General features: G+C 30.1%; 1 protein-coding gene across 1 annotated transcript; it reads left to right on the forward strand.

Annotated features, from left to right (window-relative positions):
* The first annotated feature begins 9885 nt into the window (after positions 1–9885).
* Positions 9886–13849, forward strand: LOC112715871 (WAT1-related protein At5g64700). Its single transcript, XM_025767691.3, has 7 exons — positions 9886–10139; positions 10255–10317; positions 10605–10721; positions 12266–12488; positions 12568–12726; positions 13264–13415; positions 13526–13849. The coding sequence occupies exons 1-7, from the start codon at positions 9967–9969 to the stop codon at positions 13695–13697; spliced, it is 1059 nt and encodes a 352-aa protein (XP_025623476.1). The 5' UTR covers positions 9886–9966; the 3' UTR covers positions 13698–13849.
* Positions 13850–18140: the final 4291 nt, after the last annotated feature.

Here is an 18140-nt window from a genome sequence, read left to right on the forward strand (position 1 = left end):
CTCTCTTGTAGTCTTCAACACACTCTCTCTTCAGCAACCTTCTCCTACTCTCTAAAATATTATTGCCTATACAATGACCAAGAGGCTCCTTATATAGAGCCTCTATTCTCTGCTTGTTGCTTCCCGGAGTGGAGATTGTCTCCTGCATGGAAGATCGCCTTGGAAATCTCCGCTGCCACCTCCACCACGTCCTCCCCCTCCCCCGTGGCGTCAGCTTTTTGTATGCATGCCAACTCACCACGCCCCCGGCGTGGTTCTTGGACGATGACACGCGGCCTCAGCACGCCCCTACGTGGTGCTCCGGTGATGACACGCGGTTTGGCTGCTTCGACAGCACGCCTCCTGCGTGGTGGCTGCTACCTCCATCCCCCGGTAAATCACCCCACTTCTCAATAATCTCCCAAAACACCAACCACTTCTCCATATAAAAAATAATTTCTGTATTTTTGAACATGGAATGATTATCCAGAAAAAAGAAAATCAAATTAAAAAAGACGGCATCAATCCTCGAACTGTTGGCACGTGAATCAATGAAACAAACAGCGCAAAAGAAAAATAAGTATGAGTTCAGATTGATAAAAGTAAAAATGTAATAAGCAATTGTTGTTATTAGACAGTAAAATCTGATATATGTAGCAAATAGAGAATTTTGTGCAATGTTCTAGAATGGTGTATTGAGCTAGGCCCAAATTTACCCTTACATACTCTTTTTTTATTGTGATTATATACTCTTTTTTATTTTTATTGTGATTATATTCTTATAAACAATCTAGCACATCATGGCAGAATAGCATACATGAACGGACCAATTAGAATAATGATTTGTATGATTTCATTGACGGCATAATACAGACACATCACCATCATTAAAAATTTAGACAGCGTGAAATTCTACTATAACATGCTCTTTTTTATAATGATAGTAAAGGATTTCAGTTCTAACAACTTTCAATTCAAACACTTTAGTTTTTAACAAAATTTAATTATTTAAAAATTTTTAAAATTATTTTTATTAGACATTAATTATTTTATCACTTTTAATAAAATATATAATAAATATGTTGAACAAATAAATTTTTAATCAATTTTATATTATTATATTAGACTAAAAAATATTATAAAATAAATTAATCATTTAATAGAAAGATCAATCCATCTCAAAAACTTTAATTTTAGAATAATAAAAAGTAAAAATTACGTACAATTGTCTTTATAAAAATTGTTAATTAAAAATTATTAGATGATTTAATATATTTAACTAAATTATTATTTAACAATTTTCAACTATCAATTATACATGAAAATAATTGTATATGAATATTCACCATAATAAAATTTGTTCAAAACTAAAAATTGTTACTTTTTATCCTAAAAAAATGCCTTTCTCCTCCTATATTATTTTTTTTCCCCGGTGATTCAATTGATCAAAAGTATTTGTTCATATGTTCCTCAGCGTTGTCCTTATTATATTTGCTCGAGAAAAATTCACATTGCATCAAATGTCAACATTTTCTTTTGTCAGTTTAAGCACGTTTTCTATGTGTTAGTATGAAAAATATTCTTACTTGTTATAGCACTATCAAAATTTATAGTTAAGAATTAAGATACAGTGGAACCTAAGCACTATTAGGTGCATGCATGTCGGGAAATTAATGAGTGATTATTACATGACAAGGTTAGCTTTTGTTTTTTTTTAAGTCCTTTTGAATCTAATCTGGCATAGTTTTCGAATATATATAAATAAATCAACCATATATATAATTTTGAATATATTTCATTAATTTATATTGGAATAAATCTTTTCGAAATAGTCACTGTTAAGTATTTTGACTATTAAGTTAAAGTTAATTTTTAAAGTTATGATACTTTTCGTCCAATTAATTACTTTTTAAATATTACATAATATATATAAATGTATAATGAATCTCTACTTTATATATATTATTTATGCAATCCAAACATACACATGCTATTTCCAAATCACCTAAACAAGGACTAGGTTTTGTTCAACTAGGTTATTTTATTATAAAAAGAGTAATAATAATTGTTTGGTCGATCATTGAGTCATGCATGCGGACGTTAAAAGTTTTTCTATTTTTTGTTTCTAAAAAACACTAAAAAAAATGTTGAGTATTATCAGAAACATGAATAAAATTTGACAGTACATTGTTTACCGTTAGATTTTGCATCGAAATTTATTCGATAGAATGAACCTTGCCAGGAACAAATTATCATCGAATTCTATGTATCCGACAGTAATTTACGTTGGAATATGGCTATGAAAAAAAATGAAATATATTGTAACTTACCGTCAGAAATTTTCTGATGATAACATTAGCGCCAGAGCATACGGTTTCTCCCACCTAATCCAATGATAAAATACCGATGAAAATATTTTTTCTAAGTTTTTTTGGAAAATTAGCTGGGTTGTTTTCGACAGTATATTTTTTTTAAAATAATTTTTTTCATCCATTTATAATGTACCTTGATAATTAATAATTGAAACAATACTTTAAATCTGATGTGAAAATATCAAAATATACAAATTAAAAGCACGAAATGATGGTAATTGAAATATCTGAAATAATGCTAATTATATTATATTCTTCTCAAAGTTTCATAAAGAAATATATAAGATAGAACTATATTTACATTAAACTTATTCAGATTCATCATCTTCTTCCTCTGGTTCCCCATCTTCTTCTTCCGAGGTAGTTTCCTGATCATCAAACTCGCCTTCCTCTTCTTCGTCGCCATCGATCCCGTCTTCTTATTGAAGATCATCGTCCTCTAGTGGTAGTGCGTCGTCATCTATTCCAAGGTCAATAATGTCATCATCCATAAAAGTTGACCTAAGAGTGATCGGATCACCGGTATCAACCACCATTTTCGAAGGAGTTGGGTCATCAATCTGATAAGGTTCCTGACCCTCTATCCCATCAGACTCGATGCAGCCTCTTGGCGTAGTCTTAACCACAACCACCCAACTAGACTTGTATGAACCCAGATAAGGCAAATAGTATACCTGTCGTATATTTTGAGGTAGAATAAAAGAATCGTAGTATCTATATTTCCTAGTTACATTAACTTCAGTGATATCGTAGTCCTTGTGCTTTCGTATTCCTTGTCATGAACTTGGATCATATGATTCACATTTAAACACGCACACCTTGTATGTAGTGCAACAGAAATACTCTAATTGAATTATATTGTACAACACACCAAACCAATCAGAATGACCACCGCCTGAATCCTTACGAACCCAAATTCTGATGTTTTTTTCTTTTAAATCGACTACTGTAAAGAATGGAACCGATATCCATTCACATTGTATATTGGGTAGCTTGTGTCCTTATTCATTGGGCCCCGACTAAGTGCAACCAGCTCCCATCTGTTGTGTCAGTTAGATGCACGCTGACGTATTCTCTGAACAATTGTAAAAAGTTATTCAATGAGGTATCAAGTTTGTCTTTTGGAATAACCTATATGATAAAAAAGGATAAAGAAGTTTTGATTAGATTAAGAAGTTAGTATCTTAATAATTATAATATTTACGAATACTTAAAAAATTCACTTGATGTAGGGTAAAATCTGGTCACAGTTAAGCAACACATGCGAATGTGCTGCATCGATTTCCTTCTTCTCTAACCAATAGTCACTGCCCGCACCCATTGCAGCTCCTTCCGGAGTAAAGATTGGATATGTTGTTCCACTTAACGAGGATTCTCCTCTCTCATCATTCCTTCTAACCCTTAGCTTGTTTCATGTGACTCAACATGAGGCCAGAAATAGAATGAGTAAAATGCGGATATTTTTTTAGCTAAGAATGCTTCACAAATGCTGCCTTCAATCTGAGCTATATTCTTTACGGTGTGCTTGAATAAACCAGACATCCTCTTAAACGGGTACATCCACCTAAATTAGACTGGCGCACATAGTCTTGCTTTGTACAATAGGTGAATTGCTAAGTGTTCCACAACGTCAAAAAAGGATGGAGTGAATATCCTCTCTAGCTTATAAAGTATGATGGGAATGGTCTTGTCCATGATTGTGAGATCATTAATGCTAAGTTTTGTAGCACATTACTCTCTAAAGAACTCACTTATTTCTGTGAGGGGTTTCTAGATGTTGGTTAGAAGTTCTCTGAATGCGACAGGAAGCAAAGACTCCATGAAGATATGACAATTATGAATCTTCAACCCAGCAAGCCTATCTTGTGAGATGTTTGCATACCTACTCAAATTAGAGGCATAACCATCAGAAAACATCATTCCTATAATCCACTTACAAATATTTTATCTCTGGTCTTTCGTTAGAGCGAGCACCACCTTTGGTTTTACCCACCTCTTGTTCTCAAGTCTCTTAAGTTCAGATCTGGCCGTTTGTAAATGTCCACCTAGTCTAACCTAGCCTTATCGTTATCATTTACTGTGTGCATGATATTATCAAACATATTTTTTCAATGTGCATCACATCAAGACAAAGTCAAACTAAGTTGTCTTTCTAATAAGGCAACTCCCAAAATATATTCTGTTTGACCCAATTATGCTCCCTACCATATCCTAAAGGTATCAAACTTGCCCCGTTAACCCAACCTCATGGGTGCCTCTTCTTGTTCAGTTTTATTCTTTTTGAACGAAATCCTTGTTGCACCGAAAAGGATGATCGATGTCGAGGAATCTTTGATGGCAATCAAACCACAAATTCTTACCACGATTCCTCAACCAAAATTCTTTTGTATCCTCCATACAAATGGGACATGCCATTCTACCCTTAGTCAACCAACTTGACAATATCCCATATGTAGGAAAGTCATTAATGGTCAACACATCATGCAATTGGAAGTTTGTCTTTGTCAAAATATTATACGTTTCTACACCATGACTCTACAACTCCATTAACTCATCCATTAAGGATTGCAAGAAGACATCTATTTTGACTTTTAAATTGCTAGAACTAAGTATGATACAAGTTAGGAACATGTATGGTCCTTCATGCACATTTCAGGACTCAGGTTATAAGGTTTCACCAGTACAGGCCAATAAGAGTTCACATTATCGAAATTGGAATTTGGTGCAAACTCGTTATAGCACAAAGCTAGTCTAACATTTCTAGACTTGGTCACAAATATAGAATGGACCCGATCAAACTGCTTACAAGCATCTTCGTGTGACGGGTGCGACATGATTCCACAATCTCTCTTATTGTTACTATGCCAGGTCATGTGAGGGGCCGAACTCATCGATGCATACAATCGCTTCAGCCTAATGATTAAAGATAAGTAGTGCATCTGTTTCATTGGAACTCTCTTTAACTGCCGTTTGCCAATTTGTTCTCTCTCAACTTGAAACCTTGGTGATCCACAAATCTACATTCAGTTAGGTCTGCATCCCTCTTGTAATACAGTATACAACCATTCAAACAACAATCAATTTTCACCAAATTTAGACCCAATTTCGAAACTAACTTCTTCGCTTCATAGTGGCTCCAGAGGATGCTAGTGGTCCCAACAGATAGGGCTGAAAGTAAGTTGAGTTTGGTCGAGCTAGACCAAGTTCAAGCTTGGCTCACAAAAATTAAGCATGGCTTACGACTCGCATCATTAACAATCAAGCCTATTTCTTAAGTTCAAACTTGGCTCAGCGAAAGCTCACGAGCTGACTCAAATAATAGGAACATAATCTATAATTCTATATCAATAAATTATAACTTATATATATTAAAAATATTAAAAAATATAAATATTATATATTGTCTATCTATCAATTATAAATTTTTTTTATGTCCAACATCAAAACTTATATGTAAAAAATGACTATAAAATTTTAAATAATTAAGAACATTAATATATAAATACACCTCTTTTATTCTGCTCACAAGCTAATGAGCTAAGCTTATCCAAACTCAAACTCGACTCATTTAATTTATGAGCTCAATCCCAGGCTCAAGTTTGGCTCACCAACTCATGAATTCAGCTTATCGAACTATTAACGAGTTAAGCTCAAGCTGGCTTATGAGCTGCCTTGACTCACTTCTAGTCCTACCGATAAATACCAGTTCGTTGCAAAAGGTAGTCCACTTATTAAAATACTTTTGGGTATGATTTAATGCTAACTTAATACTTATTATTCTAACACATGCAGACAATGCAACTTTGAATGAATGCACCCCTCGAACAAAGGCTTCGCGGCAGATTCTAACAAATGATAAAATCACTTTACCTCTGGGTTAGGCTCTTGTTTATCCTCTTCCATTTCCGTAACACTTATTGCATCAAACACTATCTGGTTGTATCTCTCTTGGTTACCCTCCCAATTATTTCTTTCATGTTTAGTTCCCTCATCACCCAAATCTTTGTTGTTCGACCATTGGACCTATTCGAATTCGAGGCAGACCGGTTAATTCCCTACTCATCCACTTCTCTGTCCCACATCCAATACCCATCCTTGAACCTATTACAGTAGAGGTGAAACGTTATATCTAATGGTCCTAATCACTTAGTCAGCTAACACTTATAGCACGGACACCTATATATCCCTTCAGACCTAAACGGTTCTAGACTGAAAATATGCGCAACAAATGCGTCACCCCCGTAAAGAATTCAGTTTTTAACCCCCCCATCCATCGTTATCCCTATCATACATCTATAGACGATGACTTGGAATCATATTGTAACACACACCCTAGAATTCAATTAACAACACAACTTATTAAAACTTTTAGAAAATTTGGCAGAGTGTACCCTAATTAAAATCTCTCGCCAAATACAATTATTATTTTTTCACAAACCAACAATGTTTTAAACAATTTGAATGATAATTCGGTAGAATTTCTCCTTAATTCAGATACATCCATCAAATAAATATAACAGTTTTTACAAAAAAAACAGTTGCATGCATAAATTATAACATACATGCATTCAATAAAATATCAAATATTAACCGTTATAATGTGCAACCCCTTATAACTCCACAATTTTTTAGCAAACAAGGGTTTCGAGAAGGTACCACTATGCGACTTTCTCCCACTTCCGTCCTAAAATTCTATCCTGGAAAAAGTAAGTCCAACATAAAATTTAAACAATTCATTATATTCAAGAGATAAAAAACTAATCTAGAATATTATTGCACAAACTACAAAAAAAAAAAAAACTCCAACTGATCTCAAAGAAAATAGCACTGTCCTATTAGGACAACATATTAAATACACAAGCTGAAACTAATTCAAAAACTAATTTGAAATAATAAGTAAAATCATTACTTCAATTAATTAAAACCTAATTCTAGTTCCACTAAACTAACAACAGTCATCACAAAAATAAGCGACAAAGATTAATGCAATTGAAAGAAACTCATTCACTAAACTCAACTAAAATCTTTCAATAGCTCAAGCACTCTTAATCTCACTGTACTTAACCTACCCTAACATTATTTAATTTTTACTTATATTAAATTAATAAAACTTCTAAGCACACAATTTATGAAACAAATTTAACTACTGATTTAACAAAAACCTAACAAAATGCTAAACTCACAAAATAATCTAAAAAAAATAAAATAACCATATCAACAATAAATCTAATGATAGTAGCTAAAGGGTCTCTTTAACATGGTGATGACAGATGCAGCAGTGACGGCAATGTGAACAACAATCGCGGCGGAGGATGTAGTGGAGATAGTAATAGTAGCATCTACGATGACATGCAGCGGCAGCGACAGCAGGTGCTCTAGGCGGTAGCTACGATGATGACATGATCCTGGATGTTGCAACAGTGACAACTTCAACGGAGAGGGAGAGAGAAGACGAGGAGAGAGAGAGAGAGAAAGAGAGAGAGTGAGAGAGAGATGGCGCTCAAAGAAGTGAGGGGGAAGGATTTCGCGTTTGAATTTTATCCCAATTTCATCGTCGGATCTGCCGGTAAATTACCAAAACGACGCATTTCACTAAACCGTAATACCGGTGGAATATACCAATGATAAAATTGGCGCGGGTGAGTTACATTTTTGCACCATTAATTATCGTCGGATTTAGCGATAGAAAAACTATCTCGATGGTAATCTTTTTTGACGACGAATTTCTCCTCTTGTTCGTCAGAAATCTGCCGGTAAAAGTCGATGATAAATCCGACGGTTCTCAACTCTTTTCTTGTAGTGAGAATTTAATTTTATTTCTGTTATGAAGATTATCTAAAATTAATGTAGTTGGATATGAACGTAAAGTCTAGACTTCTTTTAGTGAGAATTCTAGCATTTTTTTCAGCAAGATAAAACTATATGAGGTCTTTGAGTAAGAATGTAAATGATACATGCAAAAAACTCAAATGCTTAAATTATAAGAGTTTAATGCAGGTGTTGTGTATTAGAATTGAAAAATACTTGTGTGTAATAGAATGAAAGCCTTGTTATCTTTTAGTAACTTATCTACTTATAATAATGGATGGTTATTTGATTTATTCTTCTTTTATGTAGAAATAGTTGAAATCTTCTATTTAAAATAGTAGACTAATTTGTAGGAATGCACATTAAGATTTTTTTTTTTATGTACATGTCAAATTGAGTCATCGCAGCTAAAACATTTAGACTTTGTCAAATTGAACATATTTGATATATGGAATCTGAATTCTTTGTAGATTGAGCCTTTTTTATTTTGGGCCTAACACTTTTTTTGGCAAGAATGCGAACAATTTCCTTTACCCTTCATTTTTTATATGTATATGCATTATGCAATTATGCATTACACTCAATCTTTTCCTAATATAATCGCTCTCTTTGAAGAAAAGATTTAGTCAAACTTTAAAATGAAAGGCATCCTAACGTGTATCGTCACTGTGGAATCTCAAATGCAAATCTGTTGAAAGTGGAAGACAAAACATGACAGCACCTGAAAATATATGCTATAGTCCTATGTTTTGCCTCTGATTTTCATGAAAAATAAACCCTAATAATAAGAAAGTGATAAACACATTTTTATTCCCTCATTGCTAGCTTCTTCGACTTGGTAGCTGGTATATGTCATGAAACTACTTTTTTTTTGTGTGTGTGAATTTAATTAAATTTTAAATATTTTAATTATAAAAAATTTGATATTATATTATAAAATAATTTTTTTTAAAAATTTAAATCGATAAAAAAATCTATAAATAATTATATCTTTAGCTAACATAGTTATATCTCTAGCATGAAATATAATTGTTGAAGTTGTAATAATAAATTGTATGACGGAGGGATTTGAAAAATGGACAGTGATAGCTGATAATATAATGGCAATAGAAATGTGTTAGAAATAACGTTGATTATTATTACATGTGCAGTTCCAACTTATCAAAAGTCTGCACCATTCTCGACTAACCAATATCATTTATATTCGCCAAAAACGGAATACATACAGACATGATAAAGCATATAATAATTATTTAATATTAGATTAGATTACAACTTTTGTGCATGAAAACCGAAAGATGAGATGCTATAATAAAGTTTTATTTTAAAAATTCAGAGTGCTTGGAGAATAGATACACCTCCACTGAAATTTTTTGTATGTTCAACTGTTGAAGTATACGTTTAACTAATTATTATAACTCTTTTGGCATGACAAGGCATAAAGATTTTGGCCTCATTTCTCATGCAGCAGCATTTTATTTCATTTTCAAGAAAGTGATTCATAATGACCAACTTTTTCTTTTTAACCAACTTGGATTGTTCGAGTAGTTAACTCATTCATTCCGCTTAATTAAGTATTTAGAGTTCGAATCCCACTTTAGCATACAATAACTCATTGATCACAACGAATTCTTAAATGAAACTTAGATCCGCACAAATTTCATTGACCTACCGGACTGAGGGCTAGAAATAACATGAAAAACCAAATAACCAACTCTTTTTTAAGCTCTATATAAATGCATTTGATAGGTGAAATTAAAATCAGAAGGCATAATCTTCTTCTCTATACATTTGTGCACACTGCCAAATGGGTGAAGTTAAGCCATATTTGGCAGTGGTTCTAATGCAATTCATATATTCAGTGATGACCTTGTTGACTAAGGCAGTTTTTAACCAAGGCATGAATAGCTCTGTGTTTATCTTCTATAGACAAATGTTGGGAACCGTTATTTTGGTCCCTCTGGCCTTCATATTTGAACGGTAATAATTATTGAATCTCATTATCTCTTTTAATTTTCTTCGCTATCTGAGTTTGTTTGGATATACTAGTTAGTTATCAAACTCTGACGTTTCTATATTTTATTATATGGTTTAGAAAAAGTGCAGTGCCACTCTCGTTCATGACTTTCTTGAAGATTTTCATGTTCTCATTTATCGGGTAACTAAAGTGTAATTATAATTCTTTATGTATATTATTGAAGGAGAATGTTAGGCATAACTTTCGAAAAATACAAAATTAATAACTAGGATCTAGTGTTAGGTTAAATGTAAGACAAAGAAAATTAAATATTAGTTGAATATATTTTCTTGTATTTGTTTCTAAAGTAAATATAAAGAATAAATATTATTCACCTAATATTTTAGTTATTAGATGCTGTTATAATCAAGTTAAAGAACCTTATTAATAGGTCTATAACCCTATACTACAAATTCTTGCTTTTTCAGGCTTACTCTAACCTTGAATGTTTATAGCATTGCACTTGTTTATACCTCTGCCACGTTGGGTGCTGCATTTGTTAATTGCCTCCCCGCTTCTACTTTCTTCCTTGCTGTCATTCTCAGGTAATATTATAATTTGCTAAAAAAAAGAAAATCACTTTCTGGTGTCTTCCCGTTACTTTAAATGGAGAGAGAATTAAGAAAAAAGAAAAAGTTGCTCCAGCTAAAATCAATTTCAGGAGATCATGGTGACTTTAGGTTTTTGTAAGTAAGGAGAACATCAAGAAGAAAAAAGGTGGGACAGAGCAACAAAATATTGAATATTTGGTTACTTCTACAAGGATAGTATCACGAATGATTAAGTAGTTCGGTCAAACATGTCAAATTATTTAATAGTTCACTAATATTATGTTTATATGAAGACGTTTTTAGGAAAGTAGCCACCATATAATGTATATTCTAATTCTAATACATAATTATGAGTTATTAGAAGTGTTTATGGATCAGATCTGATTCACATATTTGCGGTGTTTATTCAAATTCGATTCGAAAATTGCTGATATGGATCTGATTCGTAAGGTTATCGGATTAGATCTAATCAAATTCGCACACTAATAGACTCATATTGCGAATTTTGTATAGATATCTGTATATTCGATCCGCATATCCACGTATATGCAAATATAAAAAAATAATTTTTTTTATGTTTTATTTTAACTAATAATTATCATATATATTATATTATTTTAATTTATTATTTAAGAAATAAATGTTTAATATTATTTTAAAAGTAAAAGTGTTTAAAAGAACAAAAATAATGAATTTTATTGATATTTTTTATTAAAAATAAACTTTTTAAAATATTTTTGTGTTTTGCGGATCGGATATGTCTGATATCCAATCCGACCCGTAAATGTACAAATCGAATCTAAGATTAAAAACTGCGAATATTAGATTCGATTTGATAATTTTAGTGCGAATCAAATCAAAATTTTGACTATATCCAATTCGATACGTATTCACCCATAATGAGTCATAAAATCGAATTATTTACTTTCTTTTTAATTTTTGTGGATATACTATTTTTGTCTTTGGTTTTATTTAGGAATTAAATTGAAAACCTTCGAAACGAGTGAATTAGCTTAGACTTGTTACCAATTGAGGTACGTTCACTTGGGGTTTGATACAGAAAAATTTTAAGTAGCCAATAAAATTTTTTCCCTCTTATGTTAGAATTATCGTGAAATTATTTATCCTACAAATTTAAATTGATAAAAGAAAACAATATTAATGACTATGTCTCTAAAAGAAAATAACACTAACCAAGTCTTTCTATTTTTGAACTAAAAATATTGATCTCTCAACGTTTTCCTTTAGTATATATTACTAACACTTATTAATGTAAAGGCTGTATCTATAACGACATATATATAAATGATTAAGAATGGGTGGTAGGTATATGATAATAGAAAGTTTAGGGATAAGCTATATTATTAAAATTTGGTCAACATTTAATCAACAACAAAAAAACTGTAAATAATTCTATACTATTAGATATAATCTCACACCACTAAAAATATTAATGATAATTAATTGATAATTATAAATCACAAAATCTGCTGGCCTCTAACACTCCTCGTATGATAATCCCAAAAATTATAATGCAGAATGGAAAAGGTAAATATAAAGACAGAATCAGGGATTGCAAAGATTGCAAGTGTATTGCTTTGCATAGGTGGTGTGGTGATCCTTGCATTATACAAAGGACCACACTTAGTATCTGGACACCACCACACTCAACATCTTTCATCAAGAGGCCAAAAATGGATACTCGGTTCTTTACTCTTTTTCTTGGCAGTCATCACTTGGAGCTTTTGGCTTGTCATTCAGGTACTACCCACTCATCTTGCATTATTGTGCTATACAAATAAAGTTTGTTGTGTGCTTATATATCCAAAATTAATGACAGGCTCAATTTCTTAAAAGCTACCCTTCAAAGTTATATTTCACTAGCCTGCAGTGCATGTCAAGTGCAATTCAATCATTTTTGGTTGCTATAGCTTTTGAAAGAGATTTTCAGCAATGGAAGTTGGGTTGGGATATGAGACTCCTTGCAGTTGTCTACACTGTAAGTATTTAGTAACTTAGGCGAGTCACCAGTGCTACACTACCTTTAACATTGTGATTAAGTTACTAAAAAAAATAAATAGATAATATTTAATTAATTTTAAATAATTTATTTTTTATTTTAAATATTTTATTTTTTAATTTAAAAGATAAATTAGATAATTTGGAGACAACAACAAAATCATAAAATTTACCATCAACATAATGTAAAATATGCATAACAAAGATTTTTTCTTTCAATATAAGTATAGTTAGGAGATTAATTTAAGGTGAAAACTTATATACAATTATTTTAATGTAAAATTGATAATTGAGTAAAATCATTAGATGATAATTTAGTCAAACATGTTAATTCGTCTAATAATTTTTAATTATTAACTTTACATAAAGATTAATTGTATGTGAATTTTTACTATCTTATTTTAAATTACATAAAAATTTATCTAACAAAACAAAATGATCGATTATTGCATAAAATAAAATAGATAAATGGGTGATTATGATGCCTCTATCCTACTCCTAATATTTGGTGTAACAGGGGATACTGGTGAATGGGGTGGTATACTACTTGCAAGCTTGGGTGATAGAAAAGAGAGGGCCTGTTTTCTCAATAATATGGAACCCACTCAGTTTTGTTATGTCTACCAGTGGTTCTATATTGCTCTTGGGTGAGCCCCTGTGTTTAGGCAGGTCAGCTACTAATTGCATGCTTAGCTCAAAAGACAATGTATTAGTCCATTAATAAATACTGATTGTCCTAAAATATGCTATTAATTTGGATGTGTTATGCATGCATGCAGTGTTGTGGGTGGGATCATGCTGGTTCTAAGTCTCTATAGTGTTTTGTGGGGAAAAGGCAAAGAAGGAGTGAATCATCAGAAATCACTGCCGGTTAAAGCACCAAAAGAATGCGGAGATACCAAAATAACAGAGGCAAGCGATGCACAACCACATCCACAGCAACAAATATAGTTTTCTTTTTTATTTATGAATCAAGAAATTAAAAGCCCTTGATTGAGGCCTATAAAGAAAAGTCAATAAGCATGACTTTTATGTACTAATGATTTGACTCTTTGAAAGAAATGGGAAACACATAATAACAAAAGTCGTTGTTGCCCGTGAAATTAATACACTCTACTTACTTACTTACAAGTAATCTATTTTCGTGCTACATGGGTGGGAAATTCGATTGACCTTGATGTTTTTAATTGTGGAAGAGATTAAGAAAATGTTTGATAATAAAAAAAATTTAGTCAAAATTAATCAAAACTTGTTTTATTTAATATTTATTAATTACGGTAACAATTAAAGAACGTTAAATAAAATAAGTTTTAATTTATTTTTTTTGTTTCTTTAATATTATCGAACAAATTATTATATTAGCATTTCTATCCTTTAATTTTGCGCACATACATGGAACTTTAGGTTATCTAGTGACTAGTATCTACCTCTGCGAGAGACTTTCATCATCAATCATTTTCAATGTTTTCTAATAGTTAATCTTAGAGAAAATTCAACTTTTTTTTTCTTTTGAGAGATGCTAAAATAAATAAATAATATTTTCTTTTTATTTATTTGTCAAATATACATTTCTATTTCTTATAATTTTTTTTAAAAAAATTTTTTAATCTATTTTAATTTTTTTTGTTAACTAACGTAATTTTATCTATTTTTTAAAAAAATTACTTTTTATAAAAATAATCTTTAACAAAAATTTTATTTTTTATTAAATTTTATTTACTAAAATAGCCTTTAACAAATAATTTATTTACTGATTAAATTGTATTTTTACTAAAATATTCTTTTAAAAAAATTTTAATGATTAAATTATTTTTTTTCTAAGGCACCCCTTCAATAATTTTTGTTAACAATTATTTTTATACTTTATTATTAATTTTTCGATATCAATATATATTATTTTAACATTAAGTTAAAAAAATCTTACTACTGTTAATATGTATAACAATTAATATTAATAAATAATTTATTTCATAGAACTATTAAAAATTATTGACAACTTTATCAAAATTTAAAAATAAGTCGAGATGCATAAATCTCAAATTTAAAAAATTAACATCTCATTCTTTCACATCTTTACAAAATAAGTTCCTTAATAATTAAAATATCATTAAAGGGTATCTTAAGAAAAAATAATTTAATCATTAAAAAATTTTAAGAAATATATATTTTGAAAAAGTACAATTTAATCAATAGAAAAATAATTTGTTAAAGGATATTTTGGTAAATAAAATTTAATCACACAAAAATAAATTTTTGCTAAAAGGTATTTTTGTAAAAAATCATTTATTTTTCTTAAAATAGGATAAAGTTGATGTTAGTTAACACAAAAAAATTTAAAATGGATTAAAAAAGAAGTTATTTTTAAAAAATTATAAGAGAGGAGAATATATATTTTACAAATAAAAAGAAAGAAAATATCATTTTAATATCTCTTTAAAAAAAAGAGTAAAATGTTCTCATAATCTTATTACTATCTATTCCCTATTTGATATCAACTATTTTTATTATGAGATAAAATTTTAATCTTTTATCAAACGTTTTATTTCATTATATTTTTATTTGTTTGCTTAAAGTTATATTTTTAAAAAATATTATTTTATTCTATTATTATTATTATTATTATTTTATTTTTCTGCTATTTTTGTTATTAAATTACTATAACTATTATTACCGTCACTACAATTACAATTATTGTTACTATTCAAAAGAAGAAGTTAATGGAAAAATGAGTTTTTTTTTTTTTTATAAAAAATCTAATCACATTATTGGAATAAGATATTATTTTTTCAAATATTAGATATTAAATAAGTACTTTTCTTTATATATATATTTGTTTACTTTTAAAAAACAATGAAACTATGGTCAGATAACTTATTCATTATTAGTTGCAACTGTAGTAGCCCTTCCTTTTCCTCCTTTTTTTTTGTTTGCTGATCTTTTCGCATTATTGCCTTCAATCATTACCCTTATCATCCATAAAATCCAACGAACTATTTTTACTTTATCATGCTTTAATTTGTAACGAGTTCTAACAGCGATCATCAGGTATCAAATTGGGTACCATAATTAAGAAGTTGAGAAAAGGAAAAGTGCGACTAAGAAAAAAGGTTAAGGAATCCTTGAGCCCACACTTGTGTTTGTATGAAAGGAGATAAATGCATGTGATTGAACTTTGCATTTAACAAAGAATTAGGGTGTGATTAATGTGAATTGTCATAGTTAAATGATTAATAATTGTATCTATTGCATTGTTTTAATATCGCGCTTAGTGCAGTTAGAGATTTTAATTTCCATTTTAATTTGATGTTAACAGATGACAAGCCTCAACTAAATTATTGGAGTTTCTCTATTCCTGCTGTCACTTCCATTAATTGATTTATATGTACAACGTTTGCATGGCCAGAATTGACACTAGGACCGGAAGGAACCAAACGTTTTCCTTTTCATTATTTCTTTTAATTTCTTTCTTTCTTTTTGGTACTTAAAACAACTATTTTTCGTTACAGCAGCTTATACTTGTTTATTCTACACTATTAGTGTTGTGCAATTTAGTGAACTTACAAAATTGTGCACCTATTTTTTGAAACATTTATAGAGGAGTTGAAAACTAAAAAAACTGTAATTGTTTTTATAAGGAAGATCCAAGAAAGTAAAAATTGAATATCAAATAAATAAAGGAGCCACTCACGTAAAGACGCTCTAAACGTCTTTTTTTAAAGATATTGTTTAATAATTACAATTTAATATATACAATAATTAAATCATATTATTTTTGTCAAAATTAAATCAAACAAATTTATTTGATCAAAAAATCGGTAAATTACATCTTAAACTAGTCTAAATTAATATTTTTTTTATAAAAAATAACTATAATATTCTTATTATAAAAAATGACTAAAATATTATTATTATTATTATTATTATTATTATTATTATTATTATTATTATTATTATTATTATTATTTTTTGAGAACTCTAAATCCTAACTCTTTTCTTTTTTTTTGCTATCATAAGATTAAGATTTATAGTTCTCAAAATTAAAAAATATATATAACAGGAATATTTTAGTCATTTTTTATAATAAAATTTTGTAGTTATTTTTTATTAAAAGGTATATTAATTTAGACCCATTCAATATTTAGTTTACCAATTTTTTGACCAAATTAATTTTTCTAATCTAATTTTGACAAAAAGAATATAATTTAATTAATTATATATATTAAATTTTAATTATTAAAAATATCTTAAAAAATATTTAATTTTAAACGTCTTTAGTGGTTTCCAATAAACAATATTGTTACGGTCCACCTAAAGCTATAACCTAGGGATATGTCGTCTGGCTATAAAGGATATATTAAATTATATCTACTTAAGATTCCACATATATTTTGTATGGATCTATTTAGATTTTTCCAATTACCTTACAAACACTATAAATAAAGAGTTTAGCACATAAATATCTAATCCTAGTTTCTATATCTTTTGGATTAGAACTAAGACTAATTTAAAAGTCAAAGTTCTTTATAAATAGATCTAGTATAGATCTTTATTCCACTAATAAAAAATTTATTATCCAGTTAATCCCTCTAAATAATTTTAAAAAACGAAGATTTTACTTTTAAAAAGTAAAGTAAAAATGTTCATCTTTTAGTTTAAAATATATAATAATACTAAGGGATAAGTATTTCTATTGAAAAAATAAAAAATTAATTAATATTAATTTAAATGCAAAACTATTATTCAATTGTCAGCTAGGATGTGATGGAATTTACGACAGAGATATGAATTGAGCATCACAGCAGAAGAGAGCGTGAGCAAATAAAGCAGAGAAGATGCAGTAGTAGAATTAGGGTTCAGAGAAAAAGGAAAAGGAAAAAATGTGTACAACTAGCAATAAATTTTATCTTATTCATTTAGGAGTAATTAACAATAAAAAAATATAAGTAGATAATGAAAATATTAAATAATATGAATAATAGATATATATATCGGATATTCATTTCACTATGTGTGCGGATGGTTATTCTAATTGTTCGGTAGTCGGTTTCCGGACAGGTCGGGTGAGTAGGTGAGGGAGTGGGAACGCCTCTACTTCGGTCGTGCTGGAGTTGGGCTTGCCGAGTAGCCGAGTACTCGTTGCAGAAGGAGAATGAGGGGGGTGTCACCTGCAAAGACACTCCGACGCTCTAGTCAGCAATGTGCAGGCGGGAAAATGGTTAGATGAAAGGGTATGACGTACCTCGAGGGAAGGGTAGGTCCTTCCCTATTTATACCGTGTCAGAGGTGGGCCCTGGGGGGGACAGGCCCATTTTCCCCGAAGCTTCCTCAACCATATTGATGGGATGACGAGGACGCGTGTCCTGGCACCGTGGCGAGCGCTAAGGACTCGGTCGC

This window comes from Arachis hypogaea, chromosome 10, assembly GCF_003086295.3.
Source record: "Arachis hypogaea cultivar Tifrunner chromosome 10, arahy.Tifrunner.gnm2.J5K5, whole genome shotgun sequence".
NCBI lineage: Eukaryota > Viridiplantae > Streptophyta > Magnoliopsida > Fabales > Fabaceae > Arachis > Arachis hypogaea.

Excerpts from the sequence above, each read along its gene's own strand:
- LOC112715871 (XM_025767691.3), top strand. The coding sequence starts at position 9,967 with ATGGGTGAAGTTAAGCCATATTTGGCAGTGGTTCTAATGCAATTCATA. Across the intron at positions 10,722-12,265 it reads TTCCTTGCTGTCATTCTCAG|AATGGAAAAGGTAAATATAA; the intron begins GTAATATTATAA and ends ATTATAATGCAG. Across the intron at positions 13,416-13,525 it reads GAGCCCCTGTGTTTAGGCAG|TGTTGTGGGTGGGATCATGC; the intron begins GTCAGCTACTAA and ends GCATGCATGCAG.